General features: G+C 29.5%; 1 protein-coding gene across 1 annotated transcript in view; it reads left to right on the top strand.

Moving 5' to 3' along the window:
* The first annotated feature begins 9,599 nt into the window (after positions 1 to 9,599).
* LOC132936931 (uncharacterized) overlaps positions 9,600 to 21,964 on the top strand; it is a 22,461-nt gene continuing 10,096 nt past the window's right edge. The window contains exon 1 of the mRNA XM_061003745.1: positions 9,600 to 9,914. Coding sequence (XP_060859728.1) covers positions 9,693 to 9,914 — 222 coding nt within the window. The 5' untranslated portion in view covers positions 9,600 to 9,692. The remainder of the gene's footprint in view (positions 9,915 to 21,964) is intronic.

Raw genomic sequence — 21,964 nt, 5'->3', positions numbered from 1 at the left:
TATTGTATACACAACATTTTAAGCATTCCACTTTACTTTTGAGTAGTACCATGTCCATATATAAAATAATAGGAACCTAATTAAAAAAATAATTTTAAATTGCAGCCAAATATGGAATGGTTAAATAATAAATAATTCTTGCTGGATAACTCAATAATATGGGAACTTATTACCTAGCTTTGGCTATTTCGGCTGCTGGTAAACAATAATAACAATAATATTATGTTAACGTTTATTCAGCACAATAATGGCTCCTTAACTAATAATAATAATTTAATATAAAAGTATTTGTTGCATAATCGGTAATGACCATCCAAAATGTATACCAAAATAACGAACAATTCAAAATTATAAATACCAACTACGAATTAATGTAATAAAATATATTCCCTTTGCACAGTTCTCGCTATTCATATTATATTATATTGTCGTTACCTATGGGCGTCTTTAAAACTGTTTTGTAAATCTAGCCAAGAGTAATGTTTTGTGAAACTTAAGGTGGGCAGGTGGTACGGAATAGTAAGTTTTTTTTAAGGATGCGTTATACTAGGGCATACACCTAATCTACTAAATTGAATGAGTTCATTAAATAATAATATGCATACTTATAAGTTATTATAAACAACATTCATCGGTACAACAAATTATTAGGGGTTAGTCACCTACATAAAAAAAATTCTAAACAGGGGGAACCCGCGTTGAAAGCGCAGTACGCAATTTGGCAATCATTTGGCTCATTTGGCGTCATGAGGATCAATCAGCAGAGCTTTTGACGCCATTTGGCGTCCAATTTACACTTTAAGTAAATGGTTTATTATTCCCTACGCGTGGCTGAATGTTATTTTATTATTATTTAGCGTGGATTAAATGCACGTTTTTACATACGTCGTTAAGAGCAGTTTCTTTATTATTATTTTTAATTTACTTTTATTTCTACAATACCTAAAATATACACCGCTCTGCTGTACAGTAGATGTCTATTGTACCTCGTCATTGAGTAAGCCACTGTAATATAATATACCTATATTAAATTTGAATTCAATGATAAAATATTGCATACAGAAAACGATCGAAGCGAAGACGGGCATAACTCAGTCAATATGACTATAGTATAAGTGTAGTACCTACACTTCATGATATAATATTATATTTATACTGCTACTATAGTTATTTATTTTAGGTACTATTTAGTAAGTATAGGTAATAAAAAGTACTAGAAAACTGGTGTTAAGTAAAAAATTCTTGTTTTTCTTGAAAATGTTTTCTCTGTTATTTTAAAAAGTAACTATACTGGGAATTTTTTACTTTTGACCTCGCCCCGCTCCCCTAAAATATCAACTTAATACCTGTTGTGGTAACAGATCTAATTTTCTACTAGTAACCACCCCTAAAGTAGAAAATCTAATCATGTTTACAGCTTCCAAATATAACGACAGACAGGAAAAAAGCACATTATTGTAAAATCAATACAAAATTCAGCTCAGGATCTAAAATTAGTTAAGACACTAAAGGGTTAATTTAAGTTTGTACGTTTGGTAATTTTCATAGTTGATAGACACGGAATCACACATAGGTTTAATGTTATTATGATTTAATGATTGTGGGCTATACTTGGTCGCTGCAGACTCACAGGAATCACGTAGAACTACAGTGGTCTCAAATTCAAATTAGGTAGATCGGTACAATATGTTTTACTCGTCAAAAGTTCGCGGTCAAAAAATTAATATTGTGGACTTTTTTTTACTCATCGAACGATAAAGCAACTTAATCTTGTTTTAACACAAATGATTATTGAATCGCTCTACGCCTTATCGCCTTCAACTCTAAGATATAAAATTTAAATCTTAAATTATTTTGGCAAACATAATAAATAACGAGATAAAAGGGAGATTTTTGTACGAAATAATTTAGAACTGCGGGACATATCGAAGGGCAGCTTGTTTGACACCATTGGCGTAGAATCACTGCAGTCGCCGCCTGGTTGTGCGGCAATAATGATTTCCACTCGCGCCGTTTTGTCTGTAATCGTTTTTTCGTCATATTATTATTATTATCATCAATCGTCATCGTGTCTTTATCGTTTTGGTTCACGTGAGCCAGGAATATGAATAGGTACCTGTTATATTGGTAATATAATGATTTAAAATGTAATTTCAAACTGCATTGGTGATGGAAATGTTTTATTGTTAACAGAATGCAAATACGCAACGATAATATTATGTTGATGTGCGCAATTCATTAAGTTAGTTCATAGACAACCCGACGAAGTAAATTAAACAATGTTTCATTTAAATTTAAACAAATGTATTGATTATACCACTCAATACCTACGACTCGTGCTAGTCACACCTTATAGATTGTTTAACGAAATGATTTAAAAATCTTGTATTCATAGGTAGTAGGTAATAATATAGGAAATAGGTAGTTTGTGACTAAGTAATAGGTAATAATATATTATGACTATAATAATTTTATAAATCACAAAAAATAACAATGGGTCGGTATAGATATTATACCTACCATTACACTATATAATAAAACCAAATATCTTAACAATGAAAATTTATAATGTTTTGATTCTCATCCAGCGAGCGTGACTATATGTATATTGTCAAATAAGTGATTCGGTTATAATGTATTAAATATGTCATTATATCCAGTAAACATACCTACGTATATTAAATAGGTACATAGTACGTTCAATATACAATAATAGACTCGTCGACTCGTTAGAATGTTTTGTTTATACATCTAAACAGTATAGGTACACACAAAGCCTTGGTTAAAATCATTTAGCATCCTTCACAGTAGTTATAGTTACGAATATCTATATGCAGTGGCGTAGCTAGGATTATGAAATGGGGGGTGCTTAAGTATAGATTAAAACCAAGTTTTTACAGTTATCGTATATAAATGAATTTAGGGTTCGGGACTTGACTTATTGCAATAAAAATTATCGAAAAATGCATATAACATATTACGATTGAGGCAATAAAAAACTAAAAAATAAGTAGGTATATAAACATGATAAAAATAATTTGCACACGGGTTTACTAATTTGAATATAGGTAGAGGTACCTTTATTGATTAATATGATGGACAGATGATATGTTTTGGATATTTTTAAACTATTGTGAAATAAAACAACTTAATTTTTATAAATACTGGCATGAAGGGTAATAAATAAGTAATAACGAATAACGCGATATGCGAACACCGTGATAAACGAACACGTATCTACTGATTTTCATTTCTTCGTACAATCTAGAATCTAGATGTCAACTATAGTTTTAACACAGTTTTGTCACAAAGAGACTTGTAAAATCTTCCGTACCATAAGCGAAAATAGGGCCAATTGTAGTCAAGCTCCACCAACAACTTTAACAGCCCTCTCAAACATTTACTAATTTTTTTAAGCTTATTCAATTTTATAATAGTATGGTTTTAGGCTACGGCCTCCCCAAATCTCAAAATTAGCGCCTACTGTACCTAACTAAACATAATATTTTAACATAATATTAAACAAGATATTTTTCAATGTTATCCAAGTATGATTTTTCCCGACAATTGTGTGTACATTTAAGTTTAAAAAATGCACAAATATGCTTTTTCAAACCTTTTATTTAATTTCACCATTTCATAAGACAAATTTATAACTTATCTAAAATAATCTACTACTACTACAGTAAAACATGCAAGCAGTCCTGAACCCTATAAACAATATATTTATTAGGGGGGAAATGCCAATGGAGAGGGGGGTTTAAACACCCAAAACTGTCTATATGATTATAATATTAGATATTTAACTAGTAAGTTATTACTACCATTATTTACTATATAACGAGTAATACACATAATATGATATTATGCTAACGGAGAAACTTAGGAAATATATAAATAAAAGTAATTTAGCTTTTTCCTCAGATATATACTTTATAGGCTTTGGATCCGTACAAAATATTTTTTCGACTCTGTACCTTGTGTACCTATACATAGTTAATTTAAAATACAATGGCTCTTATATTTTTGGTTCTTATACAGAATTTTATTTAAATTATTTCATACAACCTATTATCAAAATCATATTCAATAAATAGTTACAGTTTTAAGACATTATAAAAATCTGTAGTTGGATTGATTGATATTTAAATTATTTTTGTAACTATATAGATTCTACAGTTATTGATTATTATAATTTATAAAGATATTTTTGGGGGACGGAGTGGCCGAGCGAACTAAGGCGTCGGTTGTGACGCTCACCGGCGCTGGTTCAACCCTCGGTCCACGGGCGGCATTTTTCTTCCGGCAAGTCACGGTGTCCGGAGAGAAGTGCCGCCATCCCCCACCCAATCATGGCAGATACCCACGGGTGCCCACTAAAAAATCTGACAAACCAAAACACACGTGTTTACTAACCTACAGTTCCTCCCCTACAAACAAACAAAAAAAAAGATATTTAAAACGTATGGATTTTTTACACGTCTAAAAATTGCATTATTTCAGAAAATTGTTGTGAAATCGACCATATAATATGGTAAACAGTAAAGACTATGTTAACTAGATGATTAAAACAACTAATTTTGTATGCAAATTATTCAGTCTTTTTACTTTTTCACAACAAATAGGTACATGTTTTTATGAAAAAGTAGGCACCTCAATATTTTCAAATTCACACTGATATCGAAAATCTACTAATGGGCATGTCGGTTTATTTTATCGTGCAGTTATTTAAATTTAATATTTTAATTGGACTAATCTATGTTAATATGTTATATACAAACGTCTAAAACTTATTCCGAATCATAATCATGCAACCGTGCAGGTACACATTTTGTTTTTATCTTGTTTACATACATTTGACTGTCGTATTACATATTTTATACAAGTACATAATTAACAAATGTATTAATTATAAATAACATATTGTGTGGACCGTATAATATTATATTTAACAATTTGAAATATTATGTGAAATGCGAATTATGATTATAGAAAATGAAACATTTCAGGTCGGTACTATAATGAGTGAAAGTTTAAATGTAAAAGTATAAAATAAAATAATAGGAAAGTAGTTTTGATATAAAAATAATAATATGGCTAGTTTTCTGTAGAATCACTCTACTGAAAACTAGCCACATTAATGACAATACATTATTATAAAATAACATATATGATTATATGGAGTCAGTATCATTCAGGGGAAAATGTTAAAGGAATACACGGTATAGGTAGTTCAAACATAATTTATAGGTATTACTATCACACTCAAAATTTCTCACACTCTATAGTCACATGAATGACACAAAATATATTGTTAGACGTTAGTCATCAAATGTAAATTCAATATATTTTATAATTCTCATAGACTGATATTTACCGAGTCGAGTAGAGATACCTGTTATTAACAACTAAATATACTACACACGATATATTTTAAACCTCCAACATCCCATAACGTATGGACATAATATTAATATAGTGAAACTTCCACAAAACTCATCGAAAGGATGACCGCTATTTAGAGGTGACCGCGTTAACAGAACTGCAATACTTTCAGATAATCACTGTCCACTATATATAAAATGCATGTAAATTTAAATACTAATATATACATACTAAATTTATGTGATATGCACAATGCACAACTCTGAAAAAAAGTAATTTACTATGATTAAAAATAAAAAAAGGTGGACAAATGGGTACCGCTCTGCTTTTCAGTAGTATTTTATCAAGCATGTCGTTGTAATGGATGTAATATTATATTTGAATTTAATGATAAATCATTTTATACGAAAAATGATTCTGAGCGGAGGTGCTGTGTCTGGCTAGCTAATAAAATAAAAGATAAAAAAACAGATATACTATATAGTTAAAAAAAAATAATAAAAATCGAAAATATTACTTTGGCTATAAATAGCGTAACTTTCCGTTGAACTTTTTCTTTTTGTTAGAGGTATTAAAACTTGTTAGGAACCGTTTTTTAAAATTTCTAATAATAGCTATGAAATAATAAACTTTTATGAATTTCTAAGTTCTTACTAAACAATTTTTTTTATGGCTATAAATAACTCATAAAGAGTCTTGTTTGAACAAGACAAAGAATAAATTGTTAGAAAATTTGACCATGTAATATAAATATTTGCTGAACATTTCAAGGGTCTGTGGTAATTCATTTTTAAGTTATACCAAAAAAATTAAATCTATTTTTTCAAAAGTGTAAAAGTTCAGGGGCGGATCTGAAGCTTTTTTAAGGGGGGTGGCGAGTAGAAATATTTTTGAGTGATATATAAAAATTTAATTTCTATATTAATTAATAATTAAATTATATGAGTTCATATGAGAATCCAAGTTCAGTTTAAATACTCTGCACAAATATTGATTAACAATATTATTGTAATTAATCTGATTAATTTAAAATCTTAGTTAAAGTTTATATATCTGACTTTCCTGATAAGGTATACAAAAATATCGCAAATCTAAAAGTATGTAACTTCAAGTTTGACATAAATACAGTTCAGCTTCCAAGCGGTTTTTGGATTTTGTTTCTTCAAAATGCGAGTTTTTCATCCTTAATTTTATGGTACTTTTAAAAATTTGTAAATTACTACCAAAAAAATTTTTTTTAATTTTTTTAATTAGTTCATTTTACGATAAAGATAATACGATGTGGTCACTTCCAATCTTTGAATAAGAAATTGTTGAGTCTTAATTTTACGACATTTAATGCGGGCATTGACCACCAGGAGCAGCGCTAAGAAGGCCGATTAAAATAATTCTGTGTACGTATGCGTTGTACGCATTAAAACTTAGGAACGAATGTAGCTTACTTCTCAAGCGATTTTTGGAATTTTTTTATGTTGGAAATGTTAGTATTATTATGCTCAATGTGTTGGTGAAATCAGAATTTCTACACCGTATTATCTACATTGTGAAATTAACTAACTGAAACAATTTTTTAAAAAAAATCCCAAGGTGGGGGAGTAATTTCCACGCCACCCCCCCCCCCCCATAAATCCACCCCTGTATTAAGTAAGATTAAATAAATGATTGAAAATTAGTTTTGAAAAAATGAATTAACAAACGATGTATATGCCATCACAAATGATGTATCCCAATATCGTTAATTTTTAAACTATTACACTATTAATTATATTTTAAAATTTTCATATGATATCATCTAGCGTGATTCTTGACGTATATGTATTACTATATTAGGACATTACGTATAATCTTTTAAATTTTTAAATTCCATAGTTATTTTTCACCTGTGATTTCTGGTGCAATTGATAGCACATTTCCAAACAAAAATCAAAAATACCCAATGAAAAACGTGAACGGAAACTTAAATTCAGTAAAATTACACAACATTTACTATACTTATAATACCCATAAACAAGCCACCCATTTATGACACTTAGTATTTTCGGAAACTTATATTCAGAAAAATTACATAGGTAAGATTAATATACCCGCATAAACCGTATAATATACATTGGTGCTCAAAAAATAGTTTGATAATCATCTGATATCTAATAAATACCATTCGAGAGTTATTGAATATTTTGTTTTTGTCGTTTAAAATACCCGCAATATCGTACATATTTTAGGGAGTATTATAAACGCTAAAAAAAACTAGAGAAGTGATTACTTTTCTGTATATATATACCCCAATACACCACTGAAATTATTGTAAATAAAACTAGGTATCTATATAATACGCAACTTTGTATGCATATTGTACTATACTAATTATATTTTGCATTTAATTGTAATAATATATAATATATCTACCTGTATTTTTTTTGCAACTTGTTTTTAGGAAATGGAATCTATTGAGATTTAAATTTATTTCATGTGATTTACATCAAGAATAAAAATATTTTTTAGTGCGATTTTATGTATTTTTTTGAATATTTGTATTAGCAATCGGGTAACATTTTATTGGAGGGTGAACGAAAATTATGATTTTTCCGTCGTAAGCGTGAAAATTTGTTGGCAATTTTTCTCGCGCTTTCCATTTTGCTTTGGCGTATATTCAATAAATTGAATTAATGGCGCGTGCGGCACGATGCAATCGACTGCACGGATGCACATGCAGGCCTACGCAAACTGCGCCCAAACGGCATTTTTTTATGTAAACTGCACCTGGCCTATTAACTGGGTTAAAAAGGTATAATGTAAACTGCACCCCGTTATTTATCGTTGGTAAAATATGTGATTGTAAACTGCACCTGAAACCAATAATATTTGAAAATTCAAAGTGTACGTTTAACATGTTAATCCTGGATGGTTTTTATCAACCATTCCGTGTGAGATTTTGTTTCTACCTATAATTTTGCGCAGTTTACAATCCCCATACTCCACACACCACCAAAGTTGATCAGTTGAAGTTCAAAAACTAAAAAAATATTTTTAACAAAATCTATAGATTAGACATTTTTTAAATATTTCTGATTTTTCAATCGAAAACGTAGTTTGAGAACCAATAACTACCAAAAGATTACACATCAAGCTTAATGCTAATTATAGCGTGTTGCAAATACGAATGAATTATACGTCAGCTGTAGCCTGTAGATATAGAAAAAGCAGAATTTTCATGTTCAAACTGGTGAATACCGATTTACTAAACAATAGGTTATACAAGGAAATATCATTATTGTAAAATAAATACATATTAGTATATTACCACTCAGAATTTAAAATGACAGAAGATGTTTACATTTTAAAAGCTGGAAAAAACCCTCGCGGCACGCAGCAAACTTTTTTTCTAATTAATCCAAATTGTGTATATAGTATTTTAAAATTATTTACTTTTTATTCAAATGCGAATTCAATAAACAGAACATTTTATTCGAATTTTAACTTTTTATAGTACATTTTTATCTTTTAGAGCAGCATTAGGATAGTTTGCGAGCAACAATAATTACGTGCACATTGTAATACAATTAAATTCAGTAATAAGCTTTCCACACAAATATACTTATAATGTCATTTCGTAGAAACTAACATAGTATTTGTAAATCGATGTAACCTATGTAGATCATAATTGTATGCATATACCTACAAACTATAGCTATTATATTAGTAATTAGAATTATTTAAAAATGTTAGATTTAGTTTTTTTTGTTTATAATAATATAGTATAAGTATTAATGGAACGTATTGAACAATTTATTTTTATATCTTATATAGTTATATTATCTAAATCGATGACTATACCAATAATCTTATATATTATATATGTATATTACAGGGATGGCCAGCGATAAAACACAATATAATGAAAAATATTAATATGAAGATCAGGATAAAGAATAATAAACCGCATTATAATAGTAAAAATGTTAAGACGCGAACCGCGGTTAATAATAATATATTATAATCAGTGCTGTAGTATATAATATAAGTAAGGTACTTTTTTTTTGGAAACCTCACTCGACCCCCCCCCGGAGTGTTGTGCTTAGGGTCGCTTATCGGTCGGGATTTTAGTCGGACTCGTCGGCCGCCGTCGTCCGCGATCGGAACAATTCGGCGGCGGGTTGACGGGACCGGCAAGGGACGTCTTTCGCGCCCGCGTCTACGGCAATCGTCGTCTAGCCACCGGCCGGGAACGAGCGTTGAAGGAAACGTCAGTGGCAGAGGCGGTCGGATCGAAGTCGTGTAAACGAGACGCCGAAGTGGCGGCGGACGGGATGTCGGACACCGCGGACAGGAGGAAGCCAACCACGGGTTTTCGTCGGCGGACCACGGCGGGGGCGGGTGCGTCGTCACCCGGTGGACGGTCGTGTACCACGGTGGCCGTCCTGTCCGTGGTGGCCATTGCATGTTCCGTGGCGGCGGTCGACTTGCAACACGTGGCCGCCGTTGGTCAGCACTGGTTGTCGACGCTGTTTCAGTCGGCCGGCGATCAACAGGTAGATGCCACCGATGAGTGTATAATAATAAATATTTAGGTAGATATATAAATAATTAGATACAGAAGTTTCCCGAGGAGAGTCGAAAAAAAAAATTCCCTGAAAAGATGTCGGTAGGTATCGGAATAAAATCACAGGAAAACCGCCGATATACATAAAATATATACCCACATATCAAATCATTTTTACAATTCTTAGACTGTAACATAATAGATTTTTATTTTTTAATTCCTATTTAAAAATATAAAAAAAATTAAAAACAATGAAACAAACTTGAAGAGTATACATATTATAATATAGGTTTTACTTTAAATTACGTCACTAACTAAAAAAATCTATAGTTTTTGATCTAATTGTTATATTGAATTTAAAACATCATTGTATAGGTATAACCGTCTAAACTAAGTATTTAATTATTTAACGCATTTAGGCGAGAATCATTGTTTTCTAAAACAACGGAATCCGTCGTGAAATATATCAATGTATAATATTTCTTTTTTATGTCATAATTGAAAAAAAGGTCACTCAACCGATAATAATGCTATTAGGCACATTGGGTTAGGCGGGAATATATTTTGAACGGCTAAAAAACAAGTTGTAAGTTGCAACGCTCCACATTATAAAGGCGTGTATATTTTGTACACGGGTGTGCGTGTAGGTACTCTTTAGATCTCATCATGCATTATTCAAAACAGTTGTAAGTACCTATAATATAATAATATGTAGATACCTTACATTTATAAACATTAATGTCGTGTACCACATCGTTTTATTTTCTTTCATTGTAGAAATTATGTTTTACCTAGGTATACCTGCCTACCATTATATTATATTATGATATTCATAGGTCATGCAAGTATGAGGACCGGCGGACCGTGCACGAAAACCGTGTTGTTGCGGATACCTAGGAATAATATCTCCTCTTTTATTTTCATTTTTATTATTTTTTTTTTATTACAACCTATTCTGGGAGAAATCAGCAATAGGAACTATGCCCACCACCCATAAAAATACCAAACAGATCCGTCACCTATGACGTTTCTGCCTCTGCCTATTATATATAGCCATAATATAGGCATATGGTATAGGTACCTACACTGCTGCAGTACCTATGTATTATATTGGAATGCATTATAATTTTATACCAGCCATGTCATTTAATTTTGTTCTAAATATTTCTGCTGTGTTGATTTCTGTATATAATATATTACTATTATACGTCCATACCTATCAACCGAAATATAATTTACAACCAATAGGTACACACTTAGCTAACATCATATTATTATACAAAATCGCCAAAGAACATTTACCGCGGTATATCGACTCGCGTGTTATTAATTGTAGACATTCTATTTAATATATATTGTATGGTAAGCTATAGGTTACTTCTCGTCCTTTGGTCAACATTTTAAATATAGTTACAACAGAGTACCTACCAATTATATTACTATATAGAAAACAGTTTCTTTTTTTTTTTATAATTATTGCTCACGCTTCAATGACATTCAGTATTCGTTTATAGTGTTAAATGAATACATTGTTATTGATTAAATAATAATTTTTTTTTATCGAGTTCTATGATGACAGTATATGTTTAAAAAAGATAAATATATCTTCAGTGTTCTGTTTGTTGAAAGTTGTTGAGTATTTTGGGCAGTGAAATAATAGATAATTATTGTTATGTGTTCAATCTTCATTAAATATAAAAATTATTTGCATGTGTCACGCGATAAACCATCGGTTCCTTGATAATCAAGTATGAGTGTGTAAGATGAAAATATACTATTCTGGGTCTATTTATGACTATTTGGCATATTTGCTCTTTCCTAGTCGAGTAATCTGGATAAGCTAATTTGACATTTGTTTTTTTAATGCCCCTCAGCTTGGTGGTAATTGACTGATTGAATTACAGTGGTTTATCGCTATGGTTTTATTATTTAAAATCAATTTTATAAAATATTATTTTAGATTCTGAGTAGACCGATGAATTACGATGAATGTATTGATCTTACGATGATGTGTGTTTTTTATTTATTTTTTGTGTGTCTGTATACACGATAAGTAGTCGAAATAATGCTTCGATTTTCAACTTCAGTATCTTGTTCGATGGGAAAGTGAATATTGTTGGTGTGTTGAATAGGTCAAATTTAAAATTCCCAATAGTTTTCAAAAGCACCGGGAAAACCAACATTAAAATTAAGGAAAAACGGGAATTTTTACGCAAAATTGGTTTTCTACAAAATCGATTTTGGTTTTTGATGTAACTCTAAAACAAATGAACGTATATACATGAAATTTAAGCTGGTCGTTTATATTTGCATTTTCTATATACGATAAAATTTTCAAAATTTTCAAAATATTTTGATTTGTTTTAAACTGTTTAGAAACATTTCTGTTTTCAATTGTATTAGTCTTTTTTCTATGAATGTCAAAAAAACTTTATTTGTTGGGTAAAAAAGCTTGACAATTTAATACAAGGCTCCTACTATATTTTTACAATGAAATTTGAAAAATATTAAAAATCCTTAGTCACAGTTTTTATTTATAAGCATTTAAAGTTCAAATCTTGACAAAATACGGAAAAATCACCAAAATTAGCAAATTATTTTAAGTTGAGAATTCATAACAATTTTTCTTTTTAAATCTAAGATTTGAAAATTTAATACAAGATTCCTCATAAGTTTGTCTACCTTTATCAAAAAAAATATGTCTACAAGCAAATCAAATTAAATTTTTATGAGCGTTTGAAATTCATATTTTTACAATATTGGATATTCACTCGATTTCTCATGTAGCGGTTTTGTTATTGTATTGTTATTCAAAAACGAATAACTGTAGTTACATGACAATTTTACTGAATGTCTATATATTTTCATTTTCTATACACCATAAAATTTTGAAAATTTTTTGACTCTTTTTGGGCTGTTTATGGACATTGTCAGTTTTCAATTTTTTTAGTTTTATTTTCTATTAATATCAATCAAACTGTATTTGTTAGGTAAAAAAACGTGAACATTTCATGCAAGGCTCCTGATATATTGTTACAATAGCAGTTGAAAATATTAAAAATACGTAGGCACAATTTTTTTTTATAAGCATTTAAAGTCTGAATTTTGACAAAATGTATCAAATTTAAAATTTACTAATTATTTTGTAGTTAAAAATGTATAAAATGTTCAACTTTTATAGCTAAGGATTGAAAATTTAAAACAAGGTTCCACGTAAAAAGGTAAATATATAAATTACTTTATTCGCAATAATATCATCAAATATACTTAGTAATATATACTAATATCATAGACTAACTAATAATTTCTAAAACAATATAGGTTTCAGCACAAACGTTTGCTTTAATAGGATCCTATGCTCGAGAATAGCGTGATTATTTTTACAAGTACAGTCGACTATACTATGTATTCATAATCAATTATTTCCATAAACAAAAATGTCCATCCATTCACTTAACTTTCGGGAATGTTTCTCTGGGGCGTGCATTTGGAAAAGTTGCGTCCGGGGCAACATAATTTTTCCACCCCCACACCACACCTTAAAAACAAAAAAAAAATAAAAACAAAAAAAAATACAGTTTATATAAATGTACTAAATAAAAAATAATAAAATATTTAGAATTTCTTACTGGCTTATAATAACATTCTTAGTACAATAAAATTGTAAAGATATATATTTATTAGGTACCTACACTTTTAGAAAAGTTTCTCTATTAGAATAGGTGTATTTCGAAGCTAAAATCTAACAGTGACCTCGTGACGATTACCCTCAAACATCTTTTGAAATTCCAATCAAACATAGTCGTGTAATATTTATGGACGATAATGTTATAATTATTTATACAATTATGGAGTTAACGCCGTCCGCAAGTGTGGGGGCAACCTATCTCAAACTTTTTTAGCTTAGCCTGCAGCCAACCACCACATTTCGGCAGATGATTCTGTTAAACAGTATATCTACGACCAGTACCAGCAGTTGTATCAAATGAAAAAGTCTCGAAAGTCGTAGAAAGTCGAATAAAATAATACAATCGAAATAATCTGGGTAGACGACTAACGGAGTATAATATGATATTATATGACTTAATTTAGAAACAGACATTTTAATTTATTCTTTATATCGACCGATTAAAATATGATTCTTCTCAAACGTAGTTGTAAAAAATAAAACGTATGCATACCTATATAGTATTATACGCGTATATATAGTTAACAGCAATCCGGCACTAATATTGTATTAAAATTAAATATTTTCACTGCCTCACCATCGAAAAATTTCTTCGGATGCCCTTGATTATTGTACCTACATAGTTTAGGTATTTTTTTAACAGTCATAAAATAAATAGGTAAGAAACAATAAAACGCATAATACCCGAAGTGCAAAAACGATTCTTCGGGTCATCGTAATCAATTGATTATTGTATTTTTATGTGCAGTACTGTGTGAACCGACCAAAATAATAATGGCCCCTACATGTTTATTATTTTTAATGTAAAATATATGTCATCTGCAGCGTTATTGTTGCTGCGTCTGTATAGCTAATCCGTTTCAGTTTTTTTCCCACCGTTTATCATAGTCACACAAAGCGCTATATCTAGTGTCGTCGTGTTATTCGTGTTAATAGAAATGTCCTGACTTTCGTACTCCACACACACACGACGTATCGTCGTTTTTCTCCTCCTTTACCGTGGCCTTGTTTGGCACTGTCCTGTTCAGACTTGAGATACCCGGATCACGAATTTACACGACCGCAAATATTTTCGGCTTACAACTAAGATACAGTAAATTGTTATATTGTAACCGATTTTCAACTTCAATGACTTTTCTGGCGGGAAACTGAATCTAGTTTGTGTATTTAAGTGGTAAACATTTCCAACCGTTTTCAAACGCGCCGAAAAAGACTGTAATTTTTAAGTAAAATCAATTTTTGACAAAATCAATTTTGTTTTTTGATATTGCTGAAAAACGAATAACCTTAAATAAATACTTGAACGTTGAAATGTTCGCCGAATCTTTATACTAATATTTCTATACGCACCATAATATTTTTTATTTATTTTGACTCTTTTTGATCTATTTATACACATAAGAAATTGTTGGCTTTTATTAGTCCTTATTTAGTTATTAACGATACCAAATTTTTCTCTCGATCAAAAGTTAGAAAATTTAATTTTAAAGTTCTTCATAAGTTTGTCTACATTTTACGAAAAAAAAGTTACTGGAAATTTAAATTAATTGTATATCGGCGTTTGAAGTTAAAAATATTTCGATATTGAATATTCACCCGTAAAATAACGATTTCTCATTAAACGATTTTCTTATTTTATTGTTATGTTCAAAAACGAATAACCGTTAGATACGTGAAATTTTCACCGAATGTTTCTACTATAATTTCCTATACCTATTATAATTTTCAAAATATTTTGACTCTATTTGAGCTATTATAGCTATTATACATCTTCAATTTTCATTTTTTTTTTTAGTTTTTTTTTTTATAAATATCAATAATCAAATGGTTGCTGGATCAAAGACCTTAAAAATGTAATACATAATAAAATTACATAAATTATTATTGTAGCTGTGCACGGTTTGTTCATGTCATAAATAACAAATTTAATAATATATTAATTGAAATAATTGGATTGCTTATCATACTGCCTATAGTATAATACATTAAAAACAAATAAACACTCTTTTTATTGTTTTTTTTATTAAATTGTTGAATTAAAAACATGTTATTTTATTTTTTAAACTGTTTATTGACCTATTGTTAAGTTATTATGAATAATGATAATTGTTATAAGCTATAGAAATACCTCTTTCTGCAATGATGTAAAATGTATGAATGTTAATGTAATAGTATAATGGTTAAATATATTTATTTATTTCGTGTGGTTATAATAGCTGAATAATTGCTCTGATTATCAGTTTAGTAGTGATAACTTATAGTTACTAGTAACTACTTATAATTACTATACGCTTAAGTATACATCGATGCCGTTAAAATGGTAGCTTACGTAAATACATAAGAAAGGTTAGGGAACCTGATAATAATAAGAAATCGTGTTAGACCTTTAGCTTGTTATGCAAACCTATTCATATAAACTATACATGAAATTAAGTTAAAATAAATAAAGTTTAAATGTGCTCTAGAAAATACTAAACCATGAAATAATCAACAACTGCATATTCTTCGCAATTTTAGCTACATAGAGAAACATTAAAAAGCGGATCCGTACCTAACAGAGCATTAAATCTCAACATCCGAGAAACACATGCATTGAAGTCATAATCTTTAGAATCTAAGATTAGGTACCTAGCTATCGTTAACTTGAAAGAAGAGATTTATTGAAGAGGAGAAACAAATGTATCATATTATGAGACATGAATGATTCGTATAACAATATGTAGGTACTATAATTATATGTTACAACAATATACAGTAACAATAACTATAGATCAGTGGCGTAGATTTACGGGGGGAGGTGGATCCCCCTTATTTATCTCATTTACCTCATTGACCCCATAAATACCTATCTACCCATCTTGGAAACCTAAAATCGTTTACCGTTATTTTAAACCTATTTTTATTCCCGGTTATCGGTTACCGTGAAGGTTTTTCAGTTAATATAAAACGTTACAATATGTTTTAACCATAGGCGTACGTAAACCTGAATTTCGGGGGGGGGGGGGGGGGGGGGGGGTGCCAAAAATATTAATGGGCCCTCTCTAAGCAATATATGTACATTTTAATCGGTGCTACCTATATAATTAGGTACTAGTACCAACGGGCATGTTTCAGTAGCCCCCAAAAGTACCTTGTTAATCCCCCCCAAACTACCAAGAGCAAAATGTACCAGTTGCCCTCATATGTTAATATATACACAATTACAATATATAGCCGGTAAAATAGGGGAGGTAATTATACAAATAATAAATAAAATTATAATGTAAAATAGTATAAAATGATAGAATCAAATGATGATATTTGCAATTATATATAATATTGTATTTTGTAATAAATAATAAATATAATATAGTATACAAACAATATGGATAAAATGAAAATTTTATTAATAATAATAATAGCCTATTACTTGGTGCAAAGCGAGGATTTTACCAAATTTAGTCGCGTGTAAGTGGATAGCTGATTTATCATGTGGGTAACGAGTAATGACAGTTATATTAGGCTTTATCGGAATACGCTAGTTATTATATTAAACCTATCTTAATAGTATTTTTATGGTTGTTAGAAATTATTATATGATACGTCTTTGATAGGTATATTTTAGTAGACAAAAAGCATTGACGCGTTGTTAACACGATTGAAAATATTACGCCAGTGCATAGTGAAAAGGGCAAGGTTTTGTTAGTTTTAAATAATTATACTTTTTATAAAGACTGCATTACACTGCAAGCGGGTGTACAAATGGCGATGTACATTAAAGTCATGTACGTCAAAGCTGTTTGTGAGTGAAGATGAAACGTTGCTTTTAAAATCGGTTATCGAACACAAACAAAATTTTTTTTCGTCAAATTATAGCATTGAATGCCACATAATTATAATATTTATTATTTCATTGACTTTCTCATATTATTTTGTTAGTAATATTACTAATTATTATAAGCATATGAATTTTTTCTATCATTTTATACTATTTTTTTGTCAACAAATTATCACATTGATTGCCACATAATTAAAATATTTATTATTTTATTGACTATTGTATTCACATTATTTTGTTAGTAATTATTACAAAATACAATATTAAGTAGGTGGTATATATAATTCCAAGCATATGAATTTTTTTCTTTCATTTTATACTATTTTACTATATTTTTATAAATAATTTTATTTATTATTTCTATATTTACCTCCCCTATTTTACAGGCTATATATTGTAATCGTGTATATATTAACTTGCGAGGGCAACTGGTACATTTCGTTGAGGGCAACTGGTACATTTGGTGGAGGGCAACTCGTATATTTTTAAAACCCGATAACAGCCGTGGGGGGCAACTGGTTAACACCCGTACCAAATACTAACTACCATAGTTATATATTTCCTTGGATCAATATCTATTTCTAAGATAATTGCGGAGTGTATTTATTATTAATTGTACTTTTGTAGTTAATGAAATCTAGCTGTTAAAATCATAATAAGTAGTTATTCCACGCAAATTTAAAATATTGTACGTTTTACTATTTTTTTTATCACGAAACGTGATTTATTTTTTTACCTCATATAGGTATTTTAGAAAAAATTACATTTAATTCTAGTACCTGACATCAATTACAATACGGGTTCTATGCTCTGGGACTTAAATTGTAGGGAACCAATTACAAAATTTGAATGAATGATCGGGACTGAAAAAAAATATTTGATATACAGAAACTTCTAGATAGATATTGGAGTTGGAGATATCGATGTTCCATACTGTATCTATAAATATCGAGTACTAACTACCATTACTCGTTAGGTACCTACCTACCTATGAACTATATTATTTTTAATTTATTTTAGTTACCTATATAAATAATTATAAGCTAGTATAACTGCTATAATAGTTTAATAATATTAATAACTCCTTAAAAACATTCTTAAATCATACTGCAAATAGGTAGGTTATAGGTGTAATACAATTTTTTTTTGAAAACTGGTATTTAATTTGGTTACCACCTTACTGGTAACCGAAAATGTTTTTAAGCGATTATCGATTATCAATAACCTGCAATTTTGAATATAGTACCGGTAATTGGTTACCAGGACCAGAACTGATTTAAAACCAGTAACCGGTATAAAATTTTTTTTTCGATTACCCAACGATTCGGACAATTTTGATAGCGGTTTCAAGCCCTGGACCTGATTATAAATTTATAATTATAGCATAACATTCTTAATCATGTTATGTTAAATTTTAAATACATTCAAGTGCAATCAACAAACGACTATCAACAATCGTTTAAAAAAATTTAAATGTCCAGTACCGATGCGTGATCGCATTAGGAAAAATTTTCAATGTAACATGTTGATTTCTTGACATATATTTTATCATACAAGCATTACATACATCTGGGTAATTCCAGTTGTTTCAGTCTAAAACTTTTTTTTTATTTAGTTGTATCGAAATAATCCGAAAAATATTATATGCATAGGATTATGAATTTAATTGACTTGTTGACATTCGAAAAAATAAAAACATTAAAATAATAACGAGAACAAAATATTGTAAAAAAATAACTTTTTTCAAAAATGTGACATGAAAAAACTTAAAACAAATATTTATAATAAAGTGAAACTTTTCGGAAACAATTAGTGTAGAAAATCGATTTTACATTGTGTGTGTTTGTATTTATTAGGTTTACCTATAACTAAAATATTATTATGTAGCTGATATAATAAAAAAATGTACGTATTTGTAAAGAATTGCACTTCAAACAAGCAATAGTTGCCGCAGGCTCAAATCGTGTAAACCACCTATTTAAATGAAAAACGTTTCTTTAAGTTTGGACACAAAACATGTCATAATCTCGCATGCACTTTATACAAATATTAGATATACATTCAAACACGTGGTTTGTCAGTTGTTGACTGATCGCAAAAAACACAGTTTTTTATTATAATGTTTAGATAATATTATACTGCACGCATGTGGATGGTTTATTGTTTGTCCATGTTAAACATTTTCTTTTATATCACTGTAGTTTATTTGAAGTGCATACTGCGTAGCCGCGTAGGTACCTATAATATTATAAAAAATAAAAACAGACATTATAATGCGCAAGTCTGACCACCCGCCCATGAATTCTATTTTCTAATATTATTATACCATTATTTCATTTCTTCCATCGACAAAATAATATGCGTACCTTCGAAAGTTCACGGCTCGGTATTACCATTAATACTATAATAATTGAACTACAGCTGGCCACACTCGTAATTACAATTAAACAGATTAAACTGTATGACCAGCAGACAGTCATTTCACACGTTTCTGACCTAATTTTTACTATAATGATCATTGCGCGTTCTCCGTAAATAATAATAATAATAATAATAATAATAATAATAGTTAGATTAAATTTTCTAATTGGTCGAAAAATGCTTAACCCTACGAGTGTCTACCGCAGGAGTTTTACGTACGATTGTGTGTATGTTTGTCTAGCTAATCTTTATACAATGATTGCTACTTGGGCGATATTTCAGTTTTAAAACGGGAATTCCAAACTTTTAGGTAGACCAGATTTTGTCATAACCAAACAGATCATACAGAGTAATTTATTAAAAAATATATATTTTGTTATTAATTAGTTGGTTCGACATTTTAATCACAATATACGGTAAGGTACATTTAAGTATTTAACACACATTGGTGAGTGGAGAGTGAATTAGACAGCTTTTGGTAAGAGCCTCTTGCTTATCAAAAATAACGTACAATAATATTGAGATTAGAAATCTAATTTATGTATATTTTATATATGACCTAAATCGGAGGCTTGTAGGGAACTTAGCCCTTTTAATAGGATCTTTTGTGTCCCCCTTGTAAAATAAAAGAATCAACAAATAAATTGTAAGGGTTAAATGAAAAAAGATCCTCACTTTTGACAAACTTGTGAAAATGACATTTTCCTCCCATTATTTTAATAATTAGTTATAAAAAAACCCGAGAGATCGCTTTTGCTGTATAGAAGGTATTGAATTCAAATAACTCAATTATATATCATACCTACCTATATCATACACATATCTTTTCGACATTTTTAAATTGTTGTAAGAAAATCTTATAAGACATAATATTACACCACATGTCCACATACCACATTTGCACACCAGGAAAAAACCTAAGTAAATTTGAAAATTAAATGTACCTGTAAATGGCTTAAAATAAATCTACATTTATTTTAGAAATTTAATTGTGTGTTATAGAAAATTTTAATATTGTAAATGATGAAAAGTTTCCAGTCTCAATGATCATAATATGTTGAATTACAACAAAATATGAACTCATGTCAAATTTTGAAAACATATTGTTACTTTTCGTTTAAATATCTAATTTTTGTCAAAATTCGAATTTCAATCGCTCATAAATATTGAATGTCGTTGCTTTACGCTTAAGTTTTGAACTCGGATATCGACGACTTAAGAAGATCTATAGATATAAATATCTACTATATATTTAAAATAAACAATAATTTATACATTTTCCTAATTTAGAATACAATATGTATCAAATAACAAAAATAAACTAAAGAATTTTGTAATATAATCTGTTATGAAATCGTAACCAAGTTTTTACTTTAACTACAAAATGTTTTTATCCTGTTTATAGGATTTTAAGTTGTCAGCCCGTCGCTAATAATCGTACCTATTCAATTTCCGTCTATGATTTTAATATACTAATAGGCATACCTACTAAAATTTAAATTATAAACTATTATTTGTATTTCTTATTTGTCACGGTTTAATACGTGCAGTTATCTCGAAAATATGTAATAACTGTGTACACTATACACTGAATAGAAAACTGTTTTATTAACAACTCTCGTGGGAGAAGTGGGATTTATAATATTTTATTTAATAAAGTTGTTTACATAAAGATAAAACAATTCATAATAACATGAGCATTTGTAATGGCGGTATTACGCTACACCTACCTAAACGTTTTATATCTGACTTCACTCTCGAGTGTGATAAACTTTAAAAGTGTATAATTTTTTAAAAAATATTTTGAGATCAGCTTGATAATATATTGTGTATCATGTGCACAACCTACTATGTATATAGATACTCCATTAAGTAACGTTTTGTAATACAACTAATATAGTTTGTATACATCACAGTACACTTCTGTCATGGCCATTAACCGTCCATAGTGTTGTTTATATAGTTTGCTCAGTCAGGCAGTTCACATGATAAAACCCACTTCAGCTGTGATTGGTATTGTTATCGGTATTATAGCAGTAAATTATGTTTTTAGGGTTTCGTTAAAATCACTGTAGCAGAAGAAAGTGTCATAAACCACAAGCAAGGCCATCAG

The sequence above is a fragment of the Metopolophium dirhodum genome, chromosome 1 (assembly GCF_019925205.1).
Source record: "Metopolophium dirhodum isolate CAU chromosome 1, ASM1992520v1, whole genome shotgun sequence".
Classification (NCBI taxonomy): Eukaryota; Metazoa; Arthropoda; class Insecta; order Hemiptera; family Aphididae; genus Metopolophium; species Metopolophium dirhodum.
This window is presented reverse-complemented; position numbering and strand designations above follow the sequence as displayed.